The 14,485-nt window shown below is 43.5% G+C and overlaps 1 protein-coding gene across 1 annotated transcript in view; it reads right to left on the bottom strand.

Moving 5' to 3' along the window:
* LOC128873612 (lachesin-like) overlaps positions 1 to 14,485 on the bottom strand; it is a 73,786-nt gene that overhangs the window by 27,232 nt on the left and 32,069 nt on the right. Inside the window, exon 3 of the mRNA XM_054117307.1 lies at positions 4,214 to 4,311. Within this exon, the coding sequence (XP_053973282.1) occupies positions 4,214 to 4,311 (98 nt within the window). The remainder of the gene's footprint in view (positions 1 to 4,213; positions 4,312 to 14,485) is intronic.

The following is a 14,485-nucleotide window of genomic DNA, read 5'->3' as shown; positions in this document are numbered from 1 at the left end:
CACGTTCGTCACGAACAGCGAGCGACCTGAATCACGGAAACAAAAAAAAAAAAACGCTCGCACCAGGACGGGGAGCTCAATATCCTGCGAATACAAACATTTGTGCGCGTCGCTGGCAGAGATTTGCCTACGCCCGATTCGATATACGCGTACACCCTCGTCCATAAGTATTAGGGTGTCGGGTATTTTCAAGGGATGTAGATGCAGATTCTTTTATGGTCGGAGAACAGGCGAGGACTCGGGGCCTTTGGGACTGTGCGGCGCAAGGAGAGGCTCTCGGGTCACCGTTGATCAATGTTAAAATTTGTTAGCAATGAGCGTTATTTCTAGATCGCGGATCTTTATGCAGTTATAGGAAATTTGAATGTGCAAGAAACTATAAAATGCAAACAATATGCAAGAATATAAAAAAAATTGAAAGTAAAGTACGTGTTATAATATTTGCAGAATAAAATAATTTTCTATTTAGGTTCAATCTTTGTAGGCACTTTCGCGAAGATTTTATTTTGCATAAAGATCCGCAGTCTAGTTATTTTATCGAAAAGGTGTCTTCGTTATAGCGTATAATATTTGTTCAGGTCCTTGAGCTGTGTAGAATCCTTTCTTCGGCTTCTGTTGCACTCGTCAACGTACCAACGTGACTCGTACGTCTTCCTTATGGCGTAGAGTGCGTCGGAGTAGGACTTGGCCAGCGCGTCTGACCATGGCTCGCTGTTTCTACTTGCGCGGAGATTTAGGAAGACGTAATGCTGAACTTGTAGTTAAGATAAGATAGCAAAAGATAGCGAAGTCGACAGATAGGGTACTAAGGCATCATTGATGTTTGGAAAGGTTCTCGCAAGTAGAATAGACGAACAATGGTCAGACAGGGGCTTCATAACCCTTTATTTACTGAATTCTTCAAAAGTTTTTAAAATCTAGGCGTCCATCTTGGTCCTGTAACATCTTTTACCGTTGTCTTCAATAGACTTCAACAGAAATAAAATAAATCCAGCACCAACTGGCCCCAAGAGCACAACTCTTTGCAACTGTTCAAGAATAGAGCTTAAACGTGGACTCCAAGTACTTGCCTCGGAGAAATGTAAAAATGGAGAGGTCTGGTTTTCCCATACTCTTTCTTGGTCAATAGAGGGTTCGTTAGAGAAAGAATCCCCACTAGTGGTACTGGTATTAATAATCAGTTATTAGGCGCCGTTTGTCATTCAATAAATAAACTGGCGATAAGCGAAAGCCTCTAGACCGTTTTACGAGAGAGCGTTACATGGTTACCGTGGCTCAATGCTCATCATGTGGCATGTCTCTAACAAGCTTCCAAAAATAATGTAATAATGTAATGGAATCATGTAATGGAATAATGTAACACAAGGAAGAGAAAGACTGGAAAGTAAAAATAACAGTATTATTATAATTATAGTCATAGCTAAGTTTGAAAGGAGAAAAAGAGAGTGCAGGGAAGGGAAAACAAAATAAAGTTGTACTATTAGAATTAGAATTAGAACTAGAATTAGGATCAAAGAGTATTTTATAAAATGTAATAACGTTACCTACAATCTTCACAATACTATGTAAATTTATATTTTGTGCTATGTAAAAGATAAATATATGTAAAGATGTATGGATCGGTGCAATGCTAAGAGAATTTTTGGCGCTCCTTAAATGAACCGAAGGTCGTGCTGCCATCCAACAATTAAAAAACGAACTTCATGGACTTGAAAGGGTTTAAATTAATAATTAATACGGGTCTTACGAGTCCCGCTAGTGAACAAAGATTTCCTGCAGATTTCCTTCGTTTTCGCGTAAGTGCCCTCGGTACTTCTGAACGAGGTTATACCTGGACATCCGTTGAGAACAAATCGCTTTAGCGGGGTTATCGTTCACGAATCGGGCTAGTGTTTCGAGGCTCGGTTTGGCCCGCTGTGTTTGCCAGCATTTTTCCCTCCCGTCGATGGTAAACGGTCGAAAGTTTGGGACCGATAGCCTCGGGTAGCAACGAGCCGGCTCGACGTTGTCTTATTTCGTGTTTGTTTGACCGCGTTGGCTCCGGGCGACTAGCGAGATCGGAACTTCCACCGCGAATTTATTATTCAGAGATATCCAAGCGCGAAGCGGGCTTTCCACGCCTGAAGACCGTTGGCTGATGTCGAGTTGTTTTTAAAATGTGTCGATTGGCGACATTATTGGCGTACTGACGAAAGCATCGAGGAAATAATCATCTATTCCTGTGATCCACGAGCGAAAGAGTTAATTCATGATCGAAACGAGCATAGCTGAAAGTTATCGGTGCCTATGGAAACGCAAACTGACGCCACTGGTATTGACGCCATTCAACCGGCGTACTCCTGACGCCAATGATCTTTGCGCGCGGGAGCCCTGCATAACGCTATGTTTGCCTTTTGTTCGCGGCAAGTCTCGTTCGGTCGTAATCGACAGGATTACGGATTCCCCGGTATAAATCGAGCCAATATTTCCGCGATGTTGCCCCACGGCGTAGCGTTGGTTATTAATTCTATCGCTGTACCGCTGTTTTAACTGTATTCGATGGGTTTTTGTCGGCGGACTTTGCATCGCGCCGCGCCCCGAGGTAAATAAACTTTTGAAATTTTCTCGAGGGTTTTTGCCGTTGTTGCAGCGCAAAAAGCGTAAACCGTCGGCCGCCGCCGTCGAAGTTCCACGGGAACTTTGCTCGAGCGGTTCCCTATTTTATTTTATTTTTTATTTTACCCCAACGAGTTACGCTTTCCCGTGCATCCAAGAATCCGATTATTCTTCGCGAGAAAAAGCGGTATTAATGTCGAGCAGTCGTCCTCGACGCCATGACACCCACCAAACGAAAGAAAATTGCTTCGCAACTAGAAGTGCGTACGAATTGGTTTGTTTTCTTTCGAATCGACAGGTCGAGAGTATGTACATTCCCGTGGAAAATTCTTCGCGAGTAAATTTTTCTTTCCGCGTTTGAAGTAACAGCTCGTGGTTGGGGAGTTCGGTAGGTCTCGCGCTTCGCCGGTGATCCGCTAGTTATTTAGCCCCGGGTTGCCAAAGGCGAATAGTTTCCGTATCAGATCAACCGACTCGTCGAGTGTCCTTGGTTACGGGTAACTCTGACCTTCCACTTGGCTCCGTTTCAATACAACTAACCCCGACATTTGAAAACAGAATTTGACGTGTCGCGGGAGGTCTGAAAACCAGCTTTCGGGTGCATCGGGCGAATGTCGAACGTGGATAGGCTAATTTGCTTAGCATAGAAGATTCTTGATGGTTAAAAACATGGAAGTCTTTGATCTTTGGTTGAACGGTGATAATTTGGGAATTTTTTCTGACGATTCTGGAAGGCTGAAATAAATGTATCGTACACGTATCGAAAGCACATACTTTTGGTAATATTCGCGCTGAGTTTCGTAAAAATATATTGTTTACATAGAAAGTGCAGGGTGTCCTCGTAGCACCCTATTTTATTTGTAATTATTACAAACAGATCAGCTTTAGCTTGCGGAATTTATATTTTCTACAAAAATTGGCAGAAACATTCCCCAAAGTATGCACCTTTAACTCATCCTCGAACCTCTTATATCGGCTACTCGTTGCCTTCGGAAAAAATTCCCAAGTATCGAAACTTTCCGCCCCAGAAGTTCGCCGTTCGCCCTGAGGCGTCTTCTACCAAACGTCTAAGAAGAAGCGACGACACTCGTCCGTCACACGAGTTAATCATTCGAGGCTGAATGCCGTTCAATTTCATCTCGTTAACCGTCACAGGGGGGGGAGGCTTAATGAATTGTGTTCCCGTCGCGAACTTCCGAGAAGCTTTCCCGTGTCCGACGAGTCCTCGCCAGACAGACGAAAGTTTCGGTTTATTTCCACCTGGTGAATGAATACGATGGCCTTTTGGACGGAAAACTGTTGAGAAAGTTGGTCCCGAGGAAGGGAATCGAAGGGACTCGGGAGGCCGAGATTCGAGGGGTTTGGGAATTTAAAGGGTGAAACAGGGAGCGAGGGGCGGAGCGCGGCAAAAAGACGCGAGACAGTGACATCTGTCACAAGGATCCGGCGCGACCCATTTATTTTCACGGGATTACCGAAATCTCGAATTCCCTTATCGGACCGTGAACCCGTGAACTCGTTTACGCCCCGCGTGCCGGGCTAATTAACGTTTTCCGCCGCCCGGCTCCTCTCTCCCCCTTTCGCCCTTCTTTCCCAGTGGAACATTTAAATCCCTTACCTTGTAATTTCCCAGGTTCCGGATCGTGCACGGTAGAACGGCTTCTTTGCCGATGGCTGCGGTCACATTACCGATCGGCTTCGTGAAGCTGGGCAGATCTGCAAAAAGGGGTGGTTTCGGTGAGTGTGCTTGTTCGCTGAATGGATGGGTACACAGCTCTGAGTCGCGTCAGGGGAAAGGAGGCGCAACGTATTCGGTAAGTGAATTTCACGACGGTTAATCGAGAGGAATGTTTAACGATAAATATGGAAATTAACGAACGGGGGTGTACCGAGGCTAAGGGACCTATTATTCGTGGTACGTTTGGTCTCTTTGCTACTGCAGCGAGACAAAGTTCATCTACTACAGGCTTGGCCAACTGAAATAGTTTCACGGGCCTCTTCGATGACGCGTGACGACACAGCGGGCCGCACTATAGGTACACATATAAGTTAAAAAATAACATTAATATTAGGTTAAAAAATATGATACATATACAAAATACCGGTCGACGTCATTTGTTCCACTCTCCTCTATTACTAAGAGCAAAAATGTGTGTATCGTTTCTTTAGGCCGAACGCACACGGGCGCAACCGATTTGAAATTAGTGTTGCAAACCGTTTGCGCTCTTTGTTTTACCTACAGAAGAATTGGAAATTCTACATGTAATTCTAATATTTCTAATTCTTTTATTTGAAATGTGTGGATCGTTTCTTTATTCATTTATTACATAACTGTATTCAAATTAGAAATGAACGTTACTGATGGTTGCCTATTGAAATCGATTCATCCAGTAACATTTGGGGTTCTAAATAAACAGCGGCTTTCAATGCAACCTCCTGATATGTACAGGGTAGCCTAGTTGACTCTTTATAACTCCTTGTCTTGGAAACTATTTGGTCGATTTTAGTGATTGAGATGTTCCATTGTATGGATCTGAAGGGCTTGCATACTGAAAGGGAGATTAGTGCACGATCCTCTGTTGCTTGAGACCCTGAAGGATTAGGTTTCTATAACAGGCAACATCGTTTCTTCTGCTATTATTGCCTAACGTTGCAACGTACACCTTTGTTTCTGTTTACGAAGCTCGCGTTACTTGAACATATGAACAAGAAACGACCCGTGCCCCTAACTAGCACTGTATACCTAATTTCCAAAGGAGCCAATCAACTAACCGCCCCCAGTCCACAATTACATTTCAATCAGCGTTCCGTAAATGCAGCGATCGAACGGGCTCGTCGAAACCGAGAAAAAGTCCATGCTTTGCCCCGAGGCTCTCCGCTAGATTGCAGATTCCCTTAACAGGGTCGCCATGAGCTAGCTCGGTTCTGGTACATTGTCGGTCTGAAAAGAACAGATTTAACCCTTTGCATTCGAGAGGCGACTCTCAGTCACCACTAGGTTTTCTTTAGGTTCGATTTCTTTGGAACTCCAAGTGCCAATAAAATTATTGTCGTTGAGGCAAAGGTGACCTGATTCTCAAATCACAAATTAGAGATCTCATTTTCGAAGGCAATATAATCTTAGCATTCGTGGCAATAGAATGCTAAGAAAGCACCTCGAGTTGCTGGTAGATATCAGAAAAAAATGCCTCGAGTGCAAAGGGTTAATCTCGAAGGTGTATTCGCGGCGATCCTCCCGAGCAGTTCAAGACAAACGACCCTGCCGTTATTACGAGTTCTAAGATCGCTTCGCGGTTGCATTTGCCTCGCGACGTCTACGCTCGGTTCTCCCGTGGAAAGTTTGCGTACCGCCGGGCGTGCGCGCGATTAGGTTCTCTTAGAATTTAAATGGAACGTTATTTACCATCCGGCCGCGCAGATTTATGAACGGCGTACAGGCGAATCGGGGCAGGTGCAACGGCGCGGTACGCGCGTAAATTCTGCGTGCTCCCCTGAAAAATATTTCACATCGCTTACAACGGGTGCGGATTCGATAGCCGTGATTCGTTGCCCTCGTTAAAGCGTACGTGACGGCGCAATGACACCGATTAACAGTTTGTTGGCGTATGTAATATCGAACGATCGCGAGTGAAGCATAGTTTCAATTTCCTGTCAACGGATGCACTGTCACTTGGCTAATGGCCAAAGATGACGCGCCAGTGATACGTTAAGCTGATGGATGGAGAAAGGAGGAAGGATTGTTCACCGAGGAAAAGAACACGAGTGGAGGGATTTTTTGTTTCGCGCTACCAACCTTTCCAGGACGGCACCGGCGCTTATACAGAGTGGGAGGGGAAAAGCATGGAAACCCTTAGAAATCTCGCGAGTCTAGCGATAAAACGAAGAAACAAAGATTGCACTTTAAGTCGTTTTCAACGAGAAATTCAACGGTGACTTTGGATTTGACCTCGAACCTCATTTTCAACGTCAACTTGTTTTCCTTTAACGGGAACGTCTATTTTTGATGCCGGAATCGAAAAGAGCGGAAAATTTTACGTTAGGATATCTACTCAAATCTAGAGTTAACGTAACCCCTAACAACCTTATAATCCAGGAAAACCCAGACCCCAAAAATAGGGGTTCCCATTGAAAGAAAACAAGTTGACCTTGGAATGACCTCGAAAATGAGGTCCAAGGTCAAATCCAAGATCACTGTTAGATTCCTCGTTGAAAGTTATCTAAGGCGTGACCTTTATTTTTTTCTTTTATCGCAAGACTCGCGAGATTTCTACGAATTTCCATACTTTTTCCCCCACACTGTTTATAGACGACTTGGACTTATGCATCCTTGGACTCGCGGTATATTTTGTTTGCGCTCTTGACCCATTAGGAGTGTCGAACGTTTCTCTTTTATTCCGTCGCGAATAAGGTGCAAGGGTTAAAAATATTTCGTGTAATGGATATATTGCGGGGAAAATGACCCAAACTATTCCCCATTTGGATCCAAAGGCCGATTACCGCGGAGGGATGGGGGGATTTTATTAAAAATACCTCCTGGAACAATATCGGCTTCAGCGATGCAAAAGGACCCCGTCGGACGCGGAGGCGTCGCACGCGAACTAACCCAATGTAATAAAATAACGAAAAGTTTGTCGGAGAAAATCGCGCGAATTCCAAAGTGTCCCCGTAGTTCCGTGCGTAGCTCTCGCGGAAAACTTTCCTGCGAAACGAGCCGAAAAAGTTAGAATATTCCGTGAAGCGGAAAGGGGGTCGAAGAAATGGTAATCTTTGATGGGAGGTGGGTGGGAGGAGGGAGGATCGGTCGGATGCAGCAAACTGTTCGACGAAAATTAAGTCTATAAATATACGTTATAGAAACGTGGACGCGCAAGTATATCGTACAAAACACGTCGTGATCTTCGTGGTAGTTCCCAAATGAAATGTTCAATTTGTGGTAGCTAAACTATAACGTAATAAAATGTAATTGGTCATGATTCTGATTTGAAGATTACGATGCAAATATACAGGATGTCCCAGAATTAGTGCGAGAACCGGTAATGGGGTGTAGCTGAGACGATTATGATGTACAATTTCTTTTGCACAAATGTCGGATGGTGCATCGTTTTTGAGTTATTAACGAAAAACTACCGACCAATCAGAGCACCGGAGTAGCACGCGCTCAGTCACGAAAGCATAGGCTCGAGTCACGATTGGCTAGCTGCTGGCGCTTGTTTTTCGTTAATAATTCGAAAACGAAGCACCATCCGACATTTGTGCAAAGGAAATTGTGTTTCAGAATCGTCTCAGCTATTTCCGGTTTTCACTCTAATTCTGAGCCATCCTGCATATATAATGTCATATAGGAGTCTAGTATAAGTACTTGTACAGTAAGTTACACATCAACACTCCTACCAATTTAATTATACTATTATATTTGCGTACCATAAAGTTCAATGCAGAATTTAAAGTCATTCGGACGAAAAGGGTTTGCGCGAGATATAATTTTATTAACGTTCGATGAATGGAAACTAATTTGCTCGCAAGACCGAAACCAGTTCCATTTTTAAGTTCCGATCTTATTTTGCGAGAGAACAAAAGGGTGCGAAGAAAAGGTAATTTTCTATAGGTGGTCTGAGGCGGAAAGGGGGTGGATGATCGGTTGGATAGAGCGAACTGCTCGACGAGAATGAAGTCGATGGCATCGGAGAACGGGCCACATGGCGCGATATCGGCCACCTAACGAGTGAAAGTTTCGCAATGGAGCGTCGGCGCGAAGCAGCGGGCATCGGGACGCGACCGGAAGTTGATGCAACTTTGCGCCCGAGCGAGCCGTCCCGGTGCATCGTGTGCATCGAACGGAAAAACGCGGGACTGCAGCTGTGTCGTCGACGGGGGCGGCGCGTTATACCTTCCTGAAATTCAAGACAAAATGGCATTCGAAGGGAAAAACGGATCGAGAAACATTCTTTAGCTGGAATCGAATAGTAGAATCCTTGTCGGCATCCGAAACAGGAAACTTTGCATTCGATCTCATTTTATGACGAAAGAAAAATATCCCGACAAGAGGTCTCTGTCTTGGCTTTCTATTCGACAGCCGATTAGCTCCGTTTAGTAAATGAATTCAGTTTACTTTGGACCTGCTCGTTCCTTCGCTTGATTTTCGCGCGAGCAACGGCAACGAGTTTTCGAAGCATTGATTTCGAGAGCCCTTTGACGGAGGTCCCAGGCAGACGTCCCTTTTGTCTCGACGATAATGCGTTCTCTGGTCGAGGACGATATTCCAAGACAGCGGCTGGTAACTGCTCATGGTGGCTCGAAAGCGCGCCGGTAGAGTTACCGGGGGATTTGTTATTCGAGGAGAAAGGGTTGAGGATGAGGGAAATCAGGAAAACTGTGGACAAGGGGCGAGGTTTGGGGCACGGACAGACCCGAGGGAACGGCACCGCCGCTATTATGATAAGATATTCACCGACAGGAACAGGAGAGGGAAGGAATTTTCAGCTCGCAGCGTCCTCCTCGTATCTAGAATGTAATATAAGGAAACGCGAAGGAAAATAGTGGAGGCACCGAGCCTGAGTGCCCATGTGAATGGCGGTGTAGTGGAGAGGAAAAGGGAGAAAAGAGGAACCAGAGTAACCGGGAAAACTGGCGGAGACTGGAGGAAACGGAACGGAGCGGCGGGGAGAAGGAACGCCAGGATCGTTTCGTTTCCTCGTAGAGTCGGAGGCGTGGGTGCACCTACACCCGCGCCTCTGCCGACACCGCTTTTATTTTATGGCAAAATTATGCCGAGAGAAAAATAATTCAATCTCCCCCGGTGTATGTACAGGTTATCGTGGCGTCTCCCGCACGAGCGGTGCCAGTTAGCCGCGGTCCGACGATCGAATGCGCCCAACCGAATTTTCCCGTGGACCACTCGCTCCGACCGAGTCGACGGAAAATTGTTTTATTTCAGTCTGAAACTACCTGTTTTTAGATAGCCAAGCGTATTAATTAAGACGCGAGGAGGTTGCATTGAAAGCCGCTGTTTTTTCGTATTTTTTGAGCATTTATTTCAATAGTATAGTATATAAAAGTATCAATCGAAATACCTTGTAACTTGGATCGCCTTAAAAGACGAGATATTTATTCGAGATGGAATTCGAAAATTGCCTGAGAGGTGGGAAAAAGTAGTAAACATCGATGGACAATACTTTGATTAATCTGTTAATTCATTTTGTTTTCGAAATAAATGCATTTTTCACCACAAAAAAAAAAACGGACCGAACTAATTTGTAATCCACATATTTGCCCCCAAAAGCCACTACTTTTTCCCACTTTTCTGACAAAAGTTGAATTCCGCGACGAAAGAACGGTTTATCTTTCGAGCTTATCCATTCAGCAACCCAGTTTTCAACTTCTTCGTAATTACGAAAATGTGTGTCTTCCAAACCATGTTTGCATCGATCTGAACAAATGATAATCACTTCGGGCCAGGTCTGGAGTGTAGGTTGGGTGAGGGAGAATCTCTCATTCGAACTCCATCAGCGTTTCTTTTACAGTTCTAGCAACTTTTCGGCGATTTGATGCAATTGATGGTCGTTTTTCTATCAAATTATCGTGTAAACGCTTCAATTATTGGCAATAACGTTCGGCGGTGACTGTTACATGTGGTTTTAACAACTCGTAAAATACGACGGCTCTCATTGTCTACAGTATTCGCAGTAAAATCCATGTATACGTAAACAGCGGCTTTCAATGCAACGTTATAATACCTCAGCAAGTAGATAGAAAAAATTAAAAGACCTCGTTCTCTTCGTTCGGTGAGCAATTAGAAAACCTTTGTCGTAATAAGTCTCCAAAGTCTCCAAAGAATGAAGGATTGGGCTTCGTTAGCACAATGGACCACTCGACTCCAAATTTAGGTGACCCTTTTCGGTATTCTAGGAACCTCTGAACTTCGAAATCTTTGAAACTGTCCGAAGAGACGATCGTACAAGCCCCGTTTATAAGGACACGTTGAGTGTTTCGACGGTACACCGTCCAAGCAATAGAACGCGGGATAAAGGTAGATCCAGTGGGAGATATTTCTTCGAGTGCTCGATACATTCTCCCAGCCATCGACAATATTTTCTGATCTCGTTTCGCTAATAATACGCTCTTCGAAACGACGAGGCCCGCTCGAGCACTTTTTCGAGAGAGCCGATCCCGTAGCTTCGTTGCCAGATAAACGCGACTGGAACAAAACGGACGGAGGGATGGAAACGAGTCGCTCAGGCACGAGTTTAGCGTTAATACGCAGGTTGTGGAAACGTCGCGGGTATTTTCATATCTTTTCGAACGCGATGGGATCGATGTACACGGATATTCGTAAATAGAGGAAGAACAGGAACGAAGCGAAGTGGTCGAATTCGTTCCGTTATCATTCCCCGAACGATTCTCGCCCCGAACGCATCATAAATTTCGAAATTCCTCGATGATATTTCGATTCGATCGAAATATCGTTCGACGTATTTTTCGACGGCTCTCGCGGCCGGGATATTAACGAAATCGATATACGGCGTATTTCGTTGGATATCAGTGCCAGTTTAAGTCATCGTTTCGTTGATTTCGGATTCGTTAAAATAATACGGCACGTCGAATTTTGCGATTTTTGTTCCCGGATAATTCCGCTTGAAATGGATCACTTTTTGAGTTGTATTCCAGGAATTTGATAAAATTGAAATATGATATGGTGACTGCAATATGAACTGAAATTTCAATCATCGTTTCCCTGAGTTTGGATTTATTGAAAAAATATGTAACGCCAAATGTTTAGTTGTTCGTACGAAAAAGAGTTGATTAATTGAAATTTAATCTCTGCCATCGAATTTTTACTCCGGTTTCCGTCGAGAATTTGTGTTGAATGTTGCGTTTAACTGATGTTTAACGTTTATAGAAAACGTAAGCATTTATAGAATATACAGGGTGTCTCAGAAGTTTGCTCAGAAACGCTTTATTACAAAGTTATAAGAAAATTAATTTAGAATGGATGACGGCGGATTTTACTTTATTGAACATTCAAAGGTCGGACGTGTTTATCTCATTTGTCTATTCATGCCATGTTCACTATTTTGATACGATTTGCTGTTAGTATTAATGACCAGTTAGATCAAGAATAGTGGTAGCACTATTTCTGTTGCTATGCAACAAAATAAGAAAGAGCTCTATTCCGTAATAAATTCCATAAAAAATCGATGTCAAGCTCGTGTTTGCTCTCAAGGACGACATTTTGAAGTAATTCGATAAACACGTTCGATCTTCCGATGTTCAGCAAAGTAAAATTCACCGTCATCAATTCCATCTTTATTTGTTTATAACTTTGTAACAAAGCATTTCTGAGCAAAAACTTCAAGTAACATTTTTTTTCTTATTTTCACTTGTAGGATATGCTCCTCAAGCTTGTCCATTAAAACCTGAAACACTCTGTATAAGCTAACACGACAAGACTAGTCTTTGACGCAATCCGATTTTGACAGACTCCGACTTTAAAGTACTTAAGTCGAAGCTTCAGCGACGAGGCATAAGTATCATTAGGAAGCAAATAATGGAGTCTGATAGTGCATTATTCATTTGCATAATGAACTACCAGTCGCAGTCAGCGATACAAAGTGGAAATATTATTATAAGTAAAGTCGTGGAAAGAAATTTATCTAGGGAGAATATTTCTATATTTTTAAACCTAGTTCGCGTAAATCCGTGAGAGATACCTGAGAGATACCTGAGTTGACACAGGTAGAAATAGATTTGCTTAGTGTTCGTGCGCATACGAATATTTCTTCTTTTTCTTCCCTTACATCCCAAACAGAAAACTTTACATTCCATTTCATTTTATCGAAACAACCAAACAAAAATATCGGACAAGAGGTCTCTGTCTGGGCTTTCTATTCGGTAGCCGATTAGCTTCGTTTAGTAGAGGAATTCAGTTTACATTGAAGCTCGTCCCTCGAGTTTATAAGTATAAGTATAATAACAAATAAAATATCCAAGGATCCCGCAGTGTCTATAGAGCCCAGACTCCGAAAGTTTTAATTCAACGATTCCCGCGTTCTCTCGTGCCCAAGCAATGGCAACTAGGAATAAGAACAACGAATCGAACGATTCCTGAAATATTGAGCCCGGATGCCTTCGCTCCATAATGCTCCGATCGGGGGAGCTCTTACGCGTCGAGAGCGTCCGCGCGTCGAGATGGCGTGAATAAAGAATCGTGGGGCCGCGCAGATGTTTTCGAGCGTCCCTCGTTCCGTGCACAACTTTCATATAAATACGTATCAGGAAGCGGCGATACGTTTCGCGAACTGTACGTTCGACAAATTACTCTCTTATTTCGCGCACGGCCGACGCTTCCGTCGGAAGATACACTGTAATCGTTTCCCAGTGGAAAGACAGCCTGAGAAATGGCCGGTAGCGGCGGAACGAAAATATGAGGAACACTTCCTGCAGGGAAAACGGGAAACCGGCGTTCTTCTTTTCTTCGGAAGGAGAGCCGCTTTGTGCGCGCCGTTTGCGTAAATTCCCCGATGGTACCAGCTCGCTTATAATATACCGGTGTCTCGAAACTTCCTGTTTGGCGCTTCCAAGTACGAATCGGCGATTGCCCTCAGGGGCTGTAGCGGTGTTCCTTCAAGCTACAGTACAAGCATATTTTTAACTTCTCGAAGGACGTATTTTAATCGTCATACAAATGAAAGCAATTTTCATCTGTAACTCGATCCTAACTCGTTCACATTTATATTCATATATAGCGCGTTGTTCACATTTGTATTTCTAATTAACTCTTCATTAAATCCCAGAATATTGTGATTCTTCCCATTTTCCTTCCTTGAGCCTAGAATCTCAAGCGAGACCCTCCGTATCGATTTCAAGATTTTTCCTTGAAAATTAGCAAACTTTGAAGCGTTCTATCTTGGAAACTAATAGAAATCAGGTAAATACATTAAAGCTTAATGAATTCGTCTTGAAAAGTACCATCGCATGGTATAAGAAAAAATATATAGTTCCATTTGAAAAACGAAACTTGACCACCGTATCTCGTTAAATAACAAAGTTAACAAAAATTCCTTCTCGCTGAAACATGAGGCCCATTTTACCATGCAATTTCCATATTTGAAATTTTCCATTCGGCCGATAGTTTTGGAGTGTACAGCTCCGTATCACTTAGGCTGGGACACTATGTAGTAAATATGTTGCTAATTACGTCGTGTTTGGTCTCATTTTAATCAGAAAAATGTCAGGAATATGATGGTAACAGTTTTACAACAAAAATGGTAATAATAAAAAAAAGTTTGATTGTTGCATTAGCATTGTCTCATCGAGATATCCGATCACGGATCATGTTACTGTCCATTTATCGTAGAGAAACTTGTGCATTTAAGGAGACTGTTGAATTATATACATATTAGTATATTAGTGTAAGAACCGTACCTGTATAGATCGACGTCTCGAGGCAATCACCAATCGGAACCACGCTAATTTTTTTCCGTAATTCTACCTGGGAACAATTTACGATTCACAATTCCGAATTCTCTAAAGTTTCATCCGCGAGTAAACACGCGAGATAAAGGCTCCCGGTACCCGCTGCTCTATCCGATAATAATTTCTCTTTCCAAAACATGTATTTTTGAAATTTAGATTGGAAACGGTGGCTGCCGGCGAAACGGAAGTACGAGATCACTTTCCGCGGGTAGGGATGGCTGGCATTCTTCCTCTCTTCGAAAGGAAGCCGCTTTATGCTCGCGGTTTGCGTAGATTCCCCGCCGATGCGATGGTACGAGTTCTTTCATAATATCGCGGTATCGCGAAATTTCCCGTTCGGTGCTTCGAGGCACGAAGTCGTACGGTAAGCATCTCGAGTGTCCCGTGTTCTGTCTACGGTCTGGAAAAGATGCGCGGG

This window comes from Hylaeus volcanicus, chromosome 3 (genome assembly GCF_026283585.1).
Source record: "Hylaeus volcanicus isolate JK05 chromosome 3, UHH_iyHylVolc1.0_haploid, whole genome shotgun sequence".
In the NCBI taxonomy this organism is placed as follows: domain Eukaryota; kingdom Metazoa; phylum Arthropoda; class Insecta; order Hymenoptera; family Colletidae; genus Hylaeus; species Hylaeus volcanicus.
This window is presented reverse-complemented; position numbering and strand designations above follow the sequence as displayed.